The following is a 17,977-nucleotide window of genomic DNA, read 5'->3' as shown; positions in this document are numbered from 1 at the left end:
TATGGATCCATTCACATGCGTCCGTTGGTACAGATATGTTCCGTACGTTCCAGTCCCCGGGCTAAAAATTGCTGCAGGCCCTAATTTTCCGGACCGTTCTGCGCAGCGGAACGGATCCGGACAAAAAATGCTGCAGCATTGGTGCTTGGGAAAATGGAACGTTTCTTCACACTAGTGAATAAATGGACTGTTCTACGGAGGAGGGTGAGGGAGGGGGCAGCATCAGGGCGGGTGGGTGAGGGAGGGTTTATACATACCTAATCTTCTGTAGCAGCCGGCGGTAGAGGCTTCTGTCTTCTTCCACGTCATGTGACTACATGGTGCGTCATGTGTCTAGTCACATGAAGCGTTGTGTAGTCACAGCAGAAGAAGAGGAAGCCTCTACTGCCGGCTGCTACAGAAGATTAGGTATGTATTTGCGGGTGAAATTGAGTGAAAAAGGATCCGATCAATCATTGATCAGATCCTTTTTCACTTTCCATTTTTAATGTGAACCGGGCCGCAGACAGAGCCATCCGGATCCGGTGAAGCGGAGACCGGATCTGCTCAACGGATCCTTTTGGCTCGAAATGCTAACGTGAACTGGGCCTTAGTGAGACCTTCCATCGCTGTAAACAGTTTTGTTTCTTGTCTTTGCTATGTTATGCTAATTGACTTGGGAACCATCAAACGTTTTTCTGCAAATGTGAGAAGAATATTGGCATTCATATTCTAGAACAGCAGTGGTCTTGAATTTGCTATTGTTCCATTAAATCCATTTTGCCTTGTCTAATTGGTATTGTAGAGTCATGAAAACTGGAACTAGCTAAGGCTAGAAAGGACTGCGGCTCTTTGAATGTTCTTCTAGATCCTTTTGTGACTTCCTGAATAAGTTGTGGCTACAACTTTGGAGTAATTTTGGCAGGGTTGGCCATTCTTGTAAAAATATGTTGGCATTCCAAGTCATTAGAAGATGACTACAGTCAGACTGAACCCCACAACTTAAAAAGAAATTCAATATTTTTGCAATTTCTCCTGGAATTTCCCTTTGTGGCAAGTAGTCATTGTAGAAACTTTGTAGGGACCACTTCATTCTCATTACACAATCTAACTAAAAGGCAGTTTTAATATGGCATGGAGGCAGTGCAGCGGTTCTTGATAAGAATCAGGGGAGTGGTTCGATACATAATAAAGTTGAGGTTCACCATAGCTGACTGCAACCAAACTTGGTTCAGTGAGTGTAATTATGAATTTGTAATGATCTGCTCAGCTGCCTGTGCAGGCAGGCAGCTTTTTGACCATTGTTTAGGTTTGCATGCTGCAGGACTCTGGAAAGGAGACCTTCTGTCAGTTTTGCAGCTTGTGCTTGCTGAGGAATTTGCATACGTTGTCATGCAAATTGCCTGGCCACATTCATTGGAGGCGTGTACTATAAGTACTATGTGATTCCCACAATGCTTGGCTGGTCATAAGGATTCCTTCCTGTGAAACACTCCTGGAGGAGTGTCAGCCTTACTCTTTGTTTGAAGATCAGCTTAGAGTAATTCCTGAAACTGCGCTAGGCAGGTTTCCCTAGTGCAGTTAGGATTGGTTATCTGTTTTGTTTGTTCTGTTGCGATTGTCCTGTCCCAGCGGTGGTCGACAGGAAATCGTTCTGATCTCTGTTCTTGGAGTATAGCTGGTGCAGCGGTTGCTACCAGCTATCTCTTCTGATCTGTCTCACTTGGATCGCACTAGCATCTTGCGCTAGCGCTGTGGATCCTTCTGTTCTGTCTCCTTGGATCGCGCTAGCCTCTTTTCGCTAGTGCTGTGGATCCTTCTGTTCTGCCTCCCTGGATCGCACTAGCATCCTGCGCTGGTGCTGTGGATCCTTCTGTTCTGCCTCCCTGGATCGCACTGGCATCCTGCGCTAGTGCTGTGGATCCTTCTGTTCTGCTACTCTGTACCTGGATCGCGCTGGCATCCTGCGCTGGTGCTGTGGATCCTTCTGTTCTGTCTCCCTGGATCGCACTGGCCTCTTTTCGCTAGTGCTGTGGATCCTGTCTCTCGCTTGTTCCTGTTTTCGTGTGTCTGTCTTGTCTGCTACGAACGCTTGCTGGAGGCTCGGCGAGGTAACCGTTAAGCAAGCGCCCGCGTCCTCTGTTTTATGTTTGTCTGTCGGTGGTTAGTTAGGCGTGCTTGTCCCTGTTGTGCTTATCACGCGGGGACCGCGCACGAACACGTGCACTGTTGCGAATGAGTGCGGTGTTCGCGTTCAGTTAGCGTTTGTTGTTTTCTTTACCTTCTCGTTGTATGATTTGCTGTGCCTTTGCTACTCTCGTGCTCTGCCTTGCTGTAGCCTTGTGTCACGTCTGGCAATCGCACCTCTCGCGATCGCGTTCCTGCTTCATATCTGCTGTGGTGTGTGCACCGTCGCGGGTTGGCGACTAGGTTGGCGCACACACATACAACCTGTCCCTTTGCTCGTTCTCATTCGCAATCGCTTTTCTTGCGATTGCGTTCTGTGCTTTGTACAATTCCTGTCTGGCATTTGTGGAGGTACAGAGTATTGGTTCCTCTGCACTCCCCAACGCCATCTGCCGACAGGAATTTCCCTCTACGGGTGCGTAGCACCTTTTGCTGGGTTCCTGCAATTATAAGCTTGTGGGGGATTTCCGCCGTATCAGCGCACGCGTTGTGCGCTGATCACGGAGGAAGTTCCACAATCATTACAGAATTAAACCTGATAAATTGTTTGAAGAAACACTTAAAGAATACCAGACGTAAAAATTAAAAAACTAATATGCAGTGGGTAGGGGAGTATAAGCTAATTAGCTCATACTCCCTTACCCACTGCATATGTTTTTTTGACATCTGGTATCCTTTAAAGAGATGTACTCGAGTGGTGTCGTAGTTCACACCACCTTGTTGTCACAGGACTACTAAAAGACTACTACATCCTTTATTTGCAATACTCATAGGGTTTAAAATATATGTTGGTGCATAGATTGCAGACCAAAGCGGGTGTCTTTGCCTATCCCCCCCACAGTTCACTGTCAGAATGTGCGAACAGTTAGCTGGTCTGAGCGCACAAGCTGTGGGGTGTGGCTAGCCTTGAAGACTTTGGTTGCACAGCACTATTATTTCTTTTATAAAACCATAACAGTATTGTGTGGGGTGTACAATTGAAACACGCTGCAGCGGCTTTTGTAAGTGCAATAGATATGCAATAAAGCTGTCCAGAATGCTCAAATATGGCAGCTCTTTGCATCTACAGAGTCGCTGCAGGTCTCCCTCACACAATTTCTGAAAACAAGCCAGGGGAATAGTACAAGGATTAGGGAGTGCAATACATATATACAGTGCTAACAGTGCTCAACATGTTTCATCTTAAACAGATTTCGTCAGGAGCAAGATAAAGTGCAAAAATAATAAATAGAGAACCCCCAACCACCACCAAAGTATCCCCCAGCATCACATGGCTCAAGTCAGAGCCATGTGATGCTGGGGGATACTTTGGTGGTGCTATTCTCAGACACTAGGGGGAGAAGCCCAGAAGAGAAGATGTCTGCAGAATCTGGAGACCAAGCAGCCGGAGGTGAGTACTACTGCCTGGGAGACATCTGGGGCACCCCAGAATAGATCTGGGGCAAGTGCCACTGATCTTTGGGGCTAGAAATGCCCCTGTCTGCTTTGTTTCCACACCGCCGCCTCTCAAGCTCCGTCCAACGCATTTCAACATCCGTCTTATCAGGAAGTCAAAATGCATAAGGCAGAGCTTGAGTGGCGGTGGAGTGGAGATGTAATAGATGTCCGGACTGGGATTTTCTTTGGAGTTTTATATAAAAAGCTTTTTAACTATGGGAAATGTAAGTGCATTCCCTTGTGTCTTAGCTGAAAATAAAAAAATGTTATGCTATTTGCTGTTTATCTGAGTTCACTTAGATGTGCTAGCCTGGAAATCAGGAGAGGAGGATGTATGCAGATGCCAGATAAGAAGTGGAGGTGTTGTACTAAGGCGCATTGAGCTGGTCTGTCATATGGTCAGCAACGCTTTCTGGTGAGCGGATATTGCAATTGTTTGGAGTGCTGGTAATGGTGTGTGCGTGAAAACAACTTACAAAGCATGTTGCATGTTAAAGGGACAGGCACTGGAGGTGCAGTGATGGTTTTAAGAAAAAAAAAGGATAACACTCGAGTGTATCTTTGTTTGTGTTTCTCCCTTTCTTTATAAGGGACATATGAACAAGTTCTCTGAGGACAGAGGCGATTCTGAAGCACTGGATACATTGATTTGGACAGTATTGTGACAAAAGACCGTGGTTGGCAGTGGACTGCCCAATGCAAGATTTAGAATCAGGCACTTTTGACTGAGCGCACACATTGCATATCAATTGAAATTCAGCTAATTTGATTCCTTTGTATTTGCAGCGAACAAGTTATTTGCAGATTGTTAGGGGGGGGGGGGGGGGGGAGGAATAGAAAATATCCTTTTACACTTGTGAGAGTGATACATTGTATAGAGAGAACAATTTACTTTTGTAGATGTGACATACTTGGACTTTGCAAAGGGCTTTGATACTATTCCCCACAATACTCTGGTGCAGAAGTTAAGGATCCAAGGGCTGAGGAAGAATCTACATGAAGAAGGAACTGGCCAGGGCCAGATTTACCATAAGGCACTGTAGGCATGTGCCTACAGGCGCCTGATGATGGAAAGGTGGCTCACTCCTCTCCCCAAGTTCCTCCCTCCCTTCTTCCATATACAGCGAGAAGCACAAGGAGAAAAAAAAAGTTCAAGGTGGCCATCTTGTGGCCAAATAGTAAAACTACATCTACATATTTTTTACATTACAATTTACACATATAATAACATTAAAAATTAATTGTTTATTTCCCACACCAAAATATTACCATAATAAAATTTTTAATGGAAAAAAAAATTATAATAAAAAAAAAAAAGACATAAATAGTTACCTAAGGGTCTGAACTTTTTAAATATGCATTTGAAGGGGGTATACTATGAACATTTTTTTAATTATAAGCTTGTAAATAGTGATGGACGCAAAACGGAGAAAATGCACCTTTAATAAAATATTGGCGCCATACATTGTGATAGGGCAAAATGTAAATAGTGTCATAACCGAGACAAACGGGCAAATAAAATATATAGGTTTTAATTATGGTAGCGTGGATTATTTTAAAGCTATAATGGCCAAAAACTGAGAAATAATGATTTTTTTTCCAATTTTTTCTTATTAATCCTGTAAAAATGCATTTATAAAAAAATAATTCTTAGCAAAATGTACTACCCAGAGAAAGCCTAATTAGTGGTGGAAAAAACAAGATGTAGATCAATTAATTGTGATAAGTAGTGATAAAGTTATTAGCGAATGAATGGGAGGTGAAAATTGCTCTGATGCATAAGGTGAAAAATCCCCGTGGGCTGAAATGGTTAATATTGAGGGTTCTTCTGGCTCCCTAATACTGAGGGATACCTGTAGGTACCTATGATGAGTAAGGGAAGTAAGGGAGAAGTGACAGCTGGGACAGCCAGCACACTTCAGGTGCAGGTTCATGGAAGGTGAAGTCTAAGGTGCAAGGACATCTGTGCCTATAGGCTCCTGTAGAATATATCTAGGCCTGGAACTGGCTAATGGACAGAAAGCAAAGAGTTGTGATCGATGGATCATATTCTATGTGGGTCTATTAGCAGTGGGGTCCCACAAGGGTCAATACTGGGTCCAGTATCCTTTGATGTATTAATGACCTAGTAGATGAAGTAGAAATTAATGTTGCTATTTTTGCAGATGATACACACATGTGCATCCTAAAATTCCATATTGAAAAATGTCATGCATCTTGATCATACCAATGGTTTAGCACCATACAAAATAATTACATATGAGGACGTCAATCTTGGAGAGGGGCTAAAAGAATTGGTTAACAACAAGTTAAATAATCATATTCAATGGCAAGCAGCTGCAGTTAAAGCAAGTAAAAATTAGGGATGTATTAAAAGGAAAATAAAAAGAATGCTACTATAATACAATAGCGTCTTATTTATCCAGAACAGGTGGCGATATGTGTTCTTGCTGGTTGCTCAAGAAGCCAAGCAACAGGCCTTAAAATGAACACTAACCTCCCCCAATATACCCCCAGATGAAAGGCAGAGCGGTGCGCAGCAGAAGTGACTAATGCTGCAGGTGCTGGTTTACTTCAGTCCTGCAGCACACAGCTGCACTGCGGCATCCTCTGTGCACTGCTCCCATGGAAGCAGACCAGCACCTAGAGGAATCGCCATTTCCACTGTGCACTGCTCTGCAAACATAGAAAGGAACGACCTTATTCTCCCCATCAGACATGCAGGTTAATTGAGACTGCTGGATGCCTAAATTTCAGTTAATCGTGACTTTACTGTATTGCCCCCATTTAGCTCTCTTGTAAGGCTGCATCTGGAACATGGAGTACAGTTCTTGGCACCACATTACAGGAGGGACATTAGAGATTTGGAGCAGTTGTAGAGACGAGCCACAAAATTGATCATAGGGATGGAAGATCTCACGTACCAGGAAAACTTAGATTAACTCAGTTTACTAATGGTGCCCATACATGGTACAATTTTTTTCATCCAATTGTACCATTTCTATATAATATAAGGGAACTGCCTAAATTATCCTTCCAGTATATTCACTTAATTTACCCTTATACTACATAGAAATGGTAAGATTGGATGAAAACAATTGTACCATGTATGGGCACCATTAGTCTTGAGAAAAAGTGCAGACATTAAACCAACAAGCGTTGATTCTGGTCATCCCTTTAATGACTAACTGTACATGGCATGGTTTATTGCAAGCTTTTGAAACGTTTCTTCTTCAGGCGTTTCTTCTTCAGAGCCGTACAATAGGAAGTTTTAAATCACATACTTCTTGTACGGCTCTGATCCAGTTCTCTATAATGCCTGAAGGAGAAACTTAACGTTTCAAAAGCTTGCAATAAACCATGTACAGTTAGTCATTAAAGGTATCACCGGAATCAACGCTTGTTGGTTTGATGTCTACACAGTCTTGAGAAAAGACGCCTTAGAGGAGATCTAATTAACTTGTATAAATACATCAGAGGCAGGGCCGGTCTTAGGTTTCACAGCGCCCTGAGCGAAACCTGATTTTTGTGCCCCCCCTTTCATCCTCTTCCTGCATGCGCGCTAACACACGCATGTGCATACACACAAGCCCATATGCAATTCACCCTTTCTCCTGAGATATCTCCTAGGACAGTGCTTCCCGACCTTTTTGACGTTGTGACACAAATGCTCAGATCTCCGTGACACATCACATATGTATAATAGAAAAAATACTGTTAATAACTACAAATGGATGGAAAGAGTGCATTATCCTGAATACACTTAAAAATAAAGGCTAGAAGCTTTCAGGAATATTAATAAAAACAATCAGTGGAACAGCTGCCCCCCCCCCCCCCATTTAGAATGAAAGCACAGCACCGACAATTTGCACAACGCGTTATAGCTGCAGTGCGCCCCCCCCCCAAAAAAAAAAAAACAGCCTACAGACTCAGTATAGGTAGGTAGCAAGGTATAGGTGCCCCCAGTATAGGATCTCATGTGTAGGTGCCCTTAATATAGGTTGCCAAGCATAGGTGCCCCCAGTATAGGAAGTCAGTTAAAGGTCTCCATCCCCCCATAGGTAGCCAGACGTAGGTGCCTCCAGTATAGGTAGACAGGTGTTGGTGCCCTCAGTAAAGGTAGCCAGCTATAGGTGCCCCCAGTATAGGAAATCAGGTGTAGATGCCCTGAGTATAGGCAACCAGCTATAGGCGCCCCCTTGGAAGCTGGCGCGCTCAGGTCAAAGGCCGGCTATGATCAGAGGGCAATATAAAAGCTTGGCAGATGAGTTTTTTGACCCTAGACTTGTGCAAACGACTAGGGTACACGATTTGCGTATGGAGAAAAACGTTTTTGCCACCTATTCAGGAAAAGGTTCTTAAAGCGAATCTGTACTGTAAAATTCTTACAATAAAAAGCATACCATTATATTCATTATGTTCTCCTGGGCCCCTCTGTGCTGTTTCTGCCACTCCCTGCTGCAATCCTGGCTTGTAATTGCCATTTTTATGCAGTGTTTACAAACAAAAGACATAGCAAGTGATAGGCTGAGAGTAGCTCAGTGTGTGAGTTATGCAGAGTTTGCAGGGGGCCTGGAGTGGGTGTGTATAGCTTCTATTCAATCACAAGCAGCACAGCACATTCCAGCCTGACTGAGCCCGACAGAGGAGAGAAGATTAGATCATATAAAAGAGATAACACAGCCACTGCGCAACTAGGAAAGGCTGCAGTAAGACAGAGCACATTAGAACAGCTATAGGAACTTATAGGATAGAAGAAATAAGGCTCAACATTTTGTTACAGAGTCTCTTTAACAGTAAGAGTGATTAATATCTGGAGTATAGTACCAAAGGAAGTATTTATGGCAAATTCTATGCCTGCTTTTAAGGGGGGTTTAAATGCTTTCCTTGCATTGAACGACATACATAGCTATAATTGCTAGGTAATTCCCGGTGGTATTGATCCAGAGATTTAATCTAATTGCCATTTGCAGTCAGGAAGGATTTTTTTCCCCTTTTAGGAGTAATTGGTCCAAGCATTAAGGGTTTTTCGTCTTTCTCTGGATTAGCTGGGAAGTGTGTAGGTGCAGGCTAGTGTTGTACCATATTTTCTGGATGAGCGTGATGGCCAGATGTATTTTCCCAACCTACCATATGTAACTATGTAAGCAAAACCTTTCCAGGCTTGACCAACCTCCATTGCTGCAAAACAGCTATAATTTGTTAAACTATTTCTTGTTCCCTGCAAAAGATAACTTTGTGTAATGCTGGAATGCACATTATTTTCCAGTTTTGGGTCACCTTACTTTTCTATTTTTTAAAAAACATCTAATCGTTCCTTTAAACCAGGGGTGTCAAACTGAAATACAAAGTGGGCCGAAACTGTACACTGAGACCAAGTCACGGGCCAACCTCAATGTCTACTGGCAACCTTCCTCCCTTATAAAGTTCCCAGATGGTCCTCCTCCCTTCCCTATGCAGTTCCCTGGTATTTAGTGCGTTGCCCATCCCTCCCCCATGTGGCTTCCCTGGTGTTCTAGAGTTTCACCTATGATATAGCTTCCCTGGTGGTCTAGAGTGGCCCAAACCTAATGCAAAGTGGGGAAACCACTTGAGGGCCAATTTTAATGGCTCTGAGGACCAAATTCAGCCCGTGGGCCAGAGTTTGACATGTATGCTTTAAACCATTTCCCGCTGACCAGTAATGTACATTCATGCATGTCTTGATGGTTTAGTTCAGTATCATTTGAAAGACAGGTTTAGTATGAATTGGAATAAGCACATTCTATGGCATCTTATAAAGTAAAAATAAAATAATTATGAATAACTTGTATTAAGTGGTGTTTTGGATAATGGAAAACATGGAAGTCTGTGTGTCCCTAACCGCAGCTCCGCTGTCAGCCAGTCTTCCGTGTTCCCCTCCGTAGCAGCTGCCGACATGACTAGGTCTGCAGCGCATGCACGAGACCGTGCCGCTCTTTGTCGCGGTCTCATTGCCAGGAGCATTTTGAAGTACTGCGTGACCGCGAGAGGCAAGGCCACGAGCTTGTGCATGCACAGAGGCCACCGACTTGGTTGCTACAGAGGGGAGCTCAGGAGACTGCCTGAGAGCGGAGCAGCGGCGAGGGACACACAGGCTTCCAGGGGTTGGAGGAAGCCCCAGGTAAGTAAATCAGATTTTTTTTCTGTTTCCAGATGTATCCTTTAAGACACAGGTTTTTTTTTTTTTTTTAAATTTGCTTATTTTATACTTTATTTTTGTGTTTAGATTCATACAATGAAGGATATAGTGTCTAACAACAGCACAACTAGCATCTCTCAAGCACGGAATGCAGTAGAGCAACTTAAGATGGAAGCTTGCATGGACAGAATAAAGGTATTTCTTGTTTTCTGCATGAGATATTTGTTTTATGGTGTGAGCCAGAAAAAAAAAAAATTCTCCCGTCCTACATTACTCTACTCAACCTCACTGCTAATTTCTGTAGTATGTTAAGGTTTACCACGATCTCTTCCTATAAACGCTACCTGTGTAATGTATATATATTACATGATGGGCTCAGCGATGCTCCCTCAGCTTCTGCTTCAATGCATATGTCGCATTTCTGTAGCACCGTTGATGGAGCCCTGCTGATCTTTTTGTCTACTCTGAAGCCCACTAGAGGGCACTATAGTGCTATATATACGCTATGGATGTCTGAATGCTTTCACCTATGTTAACCTCCCCGGCGTTCTATTGAGATCGCCAGGGAGGCTGCGGGAGGGTTTTTTTTTAATAAAAAAAAAACTATTTCATGCAGCCAACTGAAAGTTGGCTGCATGAAAGCCCACTAGAGGGCGCTCCGGAGGCGTTCTTCCGATCGCCTCCGGCGCCCAGAATAAACAAGGAAGGCCGCAATGAGCGGCCTTTCTTGTTTTGCTTAGATCGTCGCCATAGCCGCCTCCGATCCAGCCCTTAGCGCTGGCCGGAACTTTTTGTTCCGGCTACGCTGGGCTCAGGCGGCTGGGGGGACCCTCTTTCGCCGCTGCTCGCGGCGGATCGCCGCAGAGCGGCGGCGATCAGGCAGCACACGCGGCTGGCAAAGTGCCGGCTGCGTGTGCTGCACTTTATTTGAAGAAAATCGGCCCAGCAGGGCCTGAGCGGCAGCCTCCGGCGGTGATGGACGAGCTGAGCTCGTCCATACCGCTCAGGAGGTTAAAGAGACACTGAAGCGAAAAAAAAATATGATATAGTGAATTGGTTGTGTACTATGAATAATTACTAGAAGATTAGCAGCAAAGAAAATATTCTCATCTTTTTATTTTCAGGTATATAGTGTGTTTTCTAACATTGCATCATTCTATATTATGTGCAGATTACACAACACTCAGCATTCAAAATGAGTCTTTCAGAGCAGTCTGTGAAGTAATGAACTCTCCTCTGCCAGAGGAAAAGTAAACAGTTCAATTACAGTTGAGATAATAAAAGTCAGATAACAGCCCTCTCCACGACTAAAGGTGGCCATACACTGGCCCGATTCCCGGCCGTTTCGACAGCAGATTCGATCCTGGGATCGAATCTGCTGCCAATCGTTCGCGGTAAACGCCGCCGACGATCCGATTTCCTCCCGAAATCGGATCGGTCCGTCGATCGCGCCGTGCGGGAAATTACCCTCGATCGCCCGCGGTTAAGTGCGCGTCGCTAGCGGCGGCCGATCCGATGAAAAATACATTACCTGATGCGGGCTCCCGGGCGTCTTCTCTGCATCTTCTCAGCGCTGCACCCGCTCCATCCCGGCGCTTCCTGGGTCACTGCAGTGACCCAGGAAGTTCAAATAGAGGGCGCTCTATTTGAACTTCCTGGTCACGGAGTGACACAGGAAGCGCCGGGATGGAGCGGGTGCAGCGCTGAGAAGATGCAGAGAAGACGCCCGGGAGCCCGCATCAGGTAATGTATACGGGGGGGGGACAGGCGGCAGGAGCAGCTGAACAGATTGTGATCGGTTTCAGGCTGAAATCGATTCACAATCTGTTTGCAGTAAAGGCAGCCATACGATCCCTATCTGATCAGATTCGATCAGATAGGGATCTGTCAGCTGGTCGATCTGATGGCACATCGACCAGTGTATGGCTGCCTTAAGATTTAGTCGGAGAGTTAATGGCTTGTTTACATAGAGATAACAACTGGAGTTTCTTAACTCTTCCTGTACTGGAAACAATTAGACTGATGTATCTGATCTTAATGTTTTATTTCTTAGCTGTACTACACATACAAATCATAATATCATATATTTTTTTCCGCTTCAGTGTCTCTTTAAGCTCAGTCAGAACCCTGCTCGGGCTTCTGACAGCTGATTTAAACTCTGTCCAGGTTTAAACTCCCTACCCTTTCCACTACCCTAACCACCCCCATCCATATGCCTACACCCCGGTCTCCCGATAGGAGTCCCCGTCACTGGGCCTCTTCCCCCCCTTTCCCGTATTGGTTGCTAGAAAGCTAGGACCTAAGAGGTTCAGATTTAGTCACTACATGTCCCCTGTCTTGCTATTCCCCAGGCACTTTTTTTTGCTTAATTAACTGCTAAATCAACTATTACTATTTTGAAGTGCTATAGATGCATCCCTGTTAACGCGTAGGGGCTTCATGCACCAAGGAGCCTCCACGTGGTTCCCCCCTTGTATGTTACACTCCTTTGATATAGGTCTACCCTTTTTTAGCCCTATCCTTTGCCTCCCTTTCACACCTATTGGTGTACACACAGAGAGGCACCTCATAGCTCCAGGTTTGCATAATGGAACCCGGCGTTAGATTACTAATCTTTCGCTTATGCAAGGCAAGCTATACATTTCCTAAGTTCCTGTCATATAGCCTGCATATTACCCAAACCCTCTATCCCCTCCTCTACCCTACCCAACCCGGTACAGATGCCTACCCCTCCCATGTTGCAATTTCAGTGATTAACACACTATCTCACACATCTTTGGTATAATGGTTATCTACTGAGTGAAATGCCCCACATTTCCTATAGTCACTGTGTACGGTGATGAACCCTATTTCTACCTCCTCCCCCTTTTGTTTTCCCCTCCCCCCCCTATCCATTTGCCCATACCCCGGTCTCTCAGCCTAGAGTCCCTGTCACTGGGCTCCTTCTCCCTCCTTTCCACTCCTCCCTTACCCTTGTCTAAATCAGCTCTTGTTTTGTGCACTCCGACCCAGGTATGATTTTAATCATAGCTCGATTGCCCCGTACTACGCTCATGCCCCCCTTGTATTCCCTTAAGATCCTTCTAGGGAATCTGATACCTAGTCACCCTAGGGTGCCTACGTACTTTATCGAGGGTAGCTCTTACATGAGTTTTATACCCTCTGTTTTCTCTTCTTTGCTGTTTACTCTTTTCCCTCCTCTCTATCCTTTGTCTCTGCTTCCTCTCTTTCCCTTCCCCCTGTCCCATGGTACGAGGAGAGCCCAACGCTTTTCCATCTTTAAGCCACCATGATCCCCTCAATCAAATTTTCTTCCATTAATGCCCAGGGCCTTAACTCCCCTCTAAAAAGAACCAAAGCATTCCAACAGTTTAAGAGGCTAAACATTGACATTATATGTATACAGGAAACCCACCTAGTTATTAACAAGGAGCCAAACTTCCTCCATAAAGACTATAGACAGGTGTTCTTTGCAAGTGCACAGGTTAAAAAAAAGGGGGGTATTAATCGCCTTCAGGAATTCCACAAATTTTACGCTTTCTAAATCTTGCGGACCCTGAAGGCAGATACATCCTTCTAACTGGCAATATCCAGGATGCACCAATTACTATAATGTCATACTATGCTCCTAATGCTAAACAAGCACGCTTCATATCCCACCTCCTACAAATTCTCGCTACACATAGCACAGGTACAATATTTTTAGCAGGGGACACCAACCACTGCTTGAACCCTTTTTGGGACAGACAACCTTCAGGTACTTCCGCAACAGATTATTCACAAAAACAAACGAATAACATTATAACTGCATTTCAATCCCTCAATTTGACCGATGTATGGAGAGAGCTTAACCCCCTTAAAAAAGGGTTCACTTTTTACTCCAATCCCCATGCATCCTTCTCACGGATCGACCATTGTTGGGTCTCCTCATCATCGTTGCCCCTAGTCAAAGCAGCTGTTATCCACCCCACCCCCTGGTCTGATCATGACATGTACATCATCTCCTTATCATCCTTGATCCAGCGCCCTTCTGCGATAAGATGGGTATTGAATCAATACTTACTAACCAATGAAGACACAATTCAATTTCTTAAAGCCAAATTAATAGAATACTTTGAATTGAACGCCCCAGACAACGAACTCTCTGATCTCACCATCTGGGAGGCCCATAAGGTGGTAATTAGGGGAATACTGATTCAACTAGCCTCCAAGTGCAAAAAAGAGAAACAGCAACTACTCCAAAAACTTGAATCTGATAACCAAGAAAAACATACTAATTTTCAGAACAATCCTACCCCCTGAAAACAAAAGCTCACTTTTAAGCGCAGAGACAGCCCTTAATCTAGGACTAACCGAGTCTGCTGAAAGGCAACTTTCCAACACTAAACTCAAATTCTTTCTTAAAGGCAATAAGCCAGACACACTCTTGGCCAGACGTCTCCGTCAGTCTGATCTTTCTCACAAACCTATTACTTTGCAAACAGAGCAGGATCCACCCTCCTCCAATCCCAACAAAATAGTAGATATTTTCCCAGAACGTCTCAGGACAGCAACCCTGAGACTTGTCTCCTTCCATAATTCACTGGACAGGAAGCTAGATAAGAATTTGCATAATAGATTAGATAGGGATTAGACAGGTATATACAACATAGTTCCCGCTTACCCCATCAGTTGTTATCCTGTCCAGCAGGATGCTAGGTGTGGGGATATGGCTGGCCACCCATGCTAGTTGCAGGAGCCGCTGCTTGTGTGATCTCCCTGGCTGCGCAGGCTAGTTGTCCTCGCGCGGGATCACGCTGCACGCTGTAGCCTTCCCCAGGATGCGGAAGTTTGTACGGATTCCGGAAGTCCCGCCCGCGCATCACGTGATTGGCACCTACGTGACCAGAAGCCGGAAGCAGGAAGTCTCCTGGCCCGGCGTGCGCTCCAGTGCAGCGTTTAGCACGGATTCCTCCGGACAGCGGACGTGCAGGCTGCAGTAACCACTTGGAAAGCTGTGGAATCTTCTGGACTGGTAGGATCTCTGGTGATAGCCAGGGATAATGTTATTATGCTGTGGGCAGGTACATTCTACTTAACTAACTTAGTCACTCTTTACAGTGTCTGTGACTATGGAGGCTGCCTCTGGATCTTCCTCCCAGGGCTCTGTGGAGTCAAGCTCCGTACCCTCTCTGGTATGCATCATTGTGGTTCCTTGATTCATATTGGCTAATTATTGAGGGTTATCAGGCTGATTGGGGTTTTTTCTTTGTGTTTTATTTTAGCCTAAAACCCGGAAGATAGACACTAAGTCTAATTAAGAACTCCCTAACAAGCCTGATAAAACTGACACTGATAAATCTAAAGGCTCTGAAGCTAAAGCATCTCATAAGCCTTCTAAGAAATGTGCAGTTTGCAAGGGTCATTTGTCTTCATCCTCATCTAAAATGTTATGTCAGTCTTGTACAGATAAAGTGGTCAGAGATGAATCTCCTTCAATGTTTAAAGATTTAAAAGGATGGATTAGAGCAGAAATCTCCTCAGCAGTAGAGACTATGAAAAGCTCAGCTACCTCTCCAGTAAGGGCAGGTTTGACAGTCCCACCGGGACCCTCGGGTTCTGTGGCTACTAAACAGCCGGATCGGGCTCCTGAAGGTACCCCTCCGACTAAGAAGAGGAAATTAGACGTGCTTTCAGAGGAATCAGAAAGATCCGAGGGAGAAATGGAAATTTCCTCTTTTGATGAAATACCTTCTGAATCAGATAATGTGGAAGAAAAGAGTAGTAGATGCCATAGGTTTGCTTTCTCCACTGACTTTATGAAAGAACTGTTAGAGGCCATGCACATGGCAATGGGAATTGCTACAGAAAAGAAAACATTAACACCCCTAGATCAAATGTATGAGACTTTATCTGAACCTCAGATGTCCTTTATTCCTGTGCATAATAGTCTTAAGGACATCATTAAAAGAGAATGGGACAATCCTGAAAAGAGAGCCTTTTGGCCTAAGTCTTTGGCCAAGAGATACCCATATAGCGCAGAAGATCAAAAGTTTTGGGGGACCTCACCTAAACTTGACCCTTCACTATCTAAAGTGTCCAGAAGGTCGGATCTGCAATTTGAAGATTTCGGTTGCCTAAAAGATCCAATTGACAGGAAAATGGATAACATCTTAAGAAGGGCATGGGAGGCAGCTTCTTTAAACTTCAAGCCTTCGGTAGCATCTACTGCAGTGGCTAGATCCCTAAAGTTATGGATAATGGAAGTCCAATCACAGATTGCGTCAGGCATCCCTAGAGAGGAAATATTGAATGCCTTCCCTAAGATCCTACATGCCACTAATTATCTGGCGGATGCAGCAGATGACTCAGTACGTCTAACGGCTAGAACAACAGCTCTGGTAAATTCTGCTAGGAGAGGTGTGTGGGTAAAGACCTGGCAGGGTGATACCTCTTCCAAGTCTAAACTATGCGGAATTCCTTGTGAAGGCAATCTCTTGTTTGGAACAAAGTTGGAAGAGACTTTGGAAAGATCTGCAGATAAAAAGAAAAATTTTCCAGTTAAGCGGAGAAATTTTCGTTTCAATCGTTCCTTTCGTCCTTCAGGAAAACAAGAAACAGAAAATAGGAATATCCAGAAGAAGAAGTGGGTACCAAATAGAACGCAGCGGCCAAGAGGAAATCCCTCTTACTCCAATCCAAACCCTCCAACAAAACAATGACGCCAGGATACCGGTGGGCGGCAGACTAGCCCATTTCTTCGAAAGATGGCAGGAGACATTCCAGAACAATTGGTTGTTAAACATAATCTTACAGGGATACAAAATAGAATTTATCAAGCGCCCACCGACACAGTTCTTTGTGACTCCCTGTCCAAGCAGTCCAGACCAGGCACAGGCATTACTAAACGAAGTAAACTCTCTACTAGAAAAAAGAGTCATCAGACAAGTCCCAAGATGCCAGGAATGTCTAGGATTTTACTCTCCAGTGTTCCTGATAAAGAAGCCTCAAGGGAACTACAGGTTTATCCTGAATCTGAAGAAATTAAACAAGGCAGTCCGTTACAGGAAATTCCGAATGGACAACATTCGCTCAGTGATAAATCTGCTACAAGAGGGCTGTTGGTTAACCTCTCTAGACCTCAAAGACGCTTACCTACATCTGCCAATTCACCTAGAATCACAGCAATTCCTGAGGTTCGCAGTGGTTCTACACGGAGAGGTAAGACACTTTCAATTTAGTGCCCTCCCCTTTGGTTTATCTTCAGCCCCATGGCTATTTACCAAAGTTATGGCAGAAGTTTTAGCTGTCCTGAGACTAGACTCTATCCAGATTATGGCCTACCTGGACGATTTACTTCTTTGGGGTCCCTCTGTCCACTCAGTAAATCTCCAAACAGAGTTCACACTTGATTTTCTTCAGTCCCTTGGGTGGGTGATTAACTGGGAGAAATCCTCTTTAAAACCTCAGCAGAGTATGGAGTTCCTGGGCTTTGTGATCTGTACTGGCAATAAAACACTTGTTTTGCCTTCCAGGAAATCTACTGTTTTACTAAATTCTGTTCTTTCTTTTCAGAGAATGAAGATCATTTCTCTAAGAAAAGCTATGGCGCCACTGGGCTTATTAACAGCATCGTTTCCTGCAGTACAATGGGGTCAACTTCATTCGAGAGTACTTCAAAGCTGGATTTTATCCAAATGGGACAAGAGGTTATCTTCCCTAGACAAGAAGTTTCAGATTCCTTGGAGTGTCAAGCACTCTCTTCTTTGGTGGCTGGAGGCAAATCATCTCTCCAGAGGAAATCTTTGGGACTTTCCAACTCAGACTGTAATAACTACAGACGCAAGCTCCGGGGGTTGGGGAGCACATCTGAATACTCTTCTTGCTCAAGGTCAATGGTCTGCACATCTTCACAAACGATCTTCAAACAGCAGGGAGTTGCAAGCTGTATGGGAAGCACTTCAGGCATTCCAGACTCAGATTCACCAATCCCATGTGACTATTCGTACGGACAACAGTACAGTAGTGGCCTACCTGAACCGGCAGGGGGGTACGAAGAGCAGAGTCTTAAGGTCCCAAGCATCAAGGATTCTACATTGGGCAGAAAAGAGTCTACTTTACTTAAAAGCAGTACATCTGAAAGGGACGCTCAACTATCTAGCAGCTTATTTAAGCAGATGGAACCTCTCTCAAGACGAATGGAGCCTAAACGATCAAATATTTCAAGAAATATCG

The 17,977-nt window shown here is 44.5% G+C and overlaps 1 protein-coding gene across 3 annotated transcripts in view; it reads left to right on the top strand.

Annotated features, from left to right (window-relative positions):
* Positions 1–17,977, top strand: part of GNG4 (G protein subunit gamma 4) — a 96,970-nt gene that overhangs the window by 57,724 nt on the left and 21,269 nt on the right. For all 3 annotated transcript variants that reach the window (XM_068231775.1, XM_068231773.1, XM_068231774.1), the window contains exon 3: positions 9,851–9,958. In XM_068231775.1, coding sequence (XP_068087876.1) covers positions 9,860–9,958 — 99 coding nt within the window. In that variant the 5' untranslated portion in view covers positions 9,851–9,859. The remainder of the gene's footprint in view (positions 1–9,850; positions 9,959–17,977) is intronic.

This window comes from Hyperolius riggenbachi, chromosome 4, assembly GCF_040937935.1.
Source record: "Hyperolius riggenbachi isolate aHypRig1 chromosome 4, aHypRig1.pri, whole genome shotgun sequence".
Lineage (NCBI taxonomy): Eukaryota > Metazoa > Chordata > Amphibia > Anura > Hyperoliidae > Hyperolius > Hyperolius riggenbachi.
Note: the sequence above shows the minus strand (reverse complement) of the source record. Positions and strands in the feature narration are given on the sequence as shown.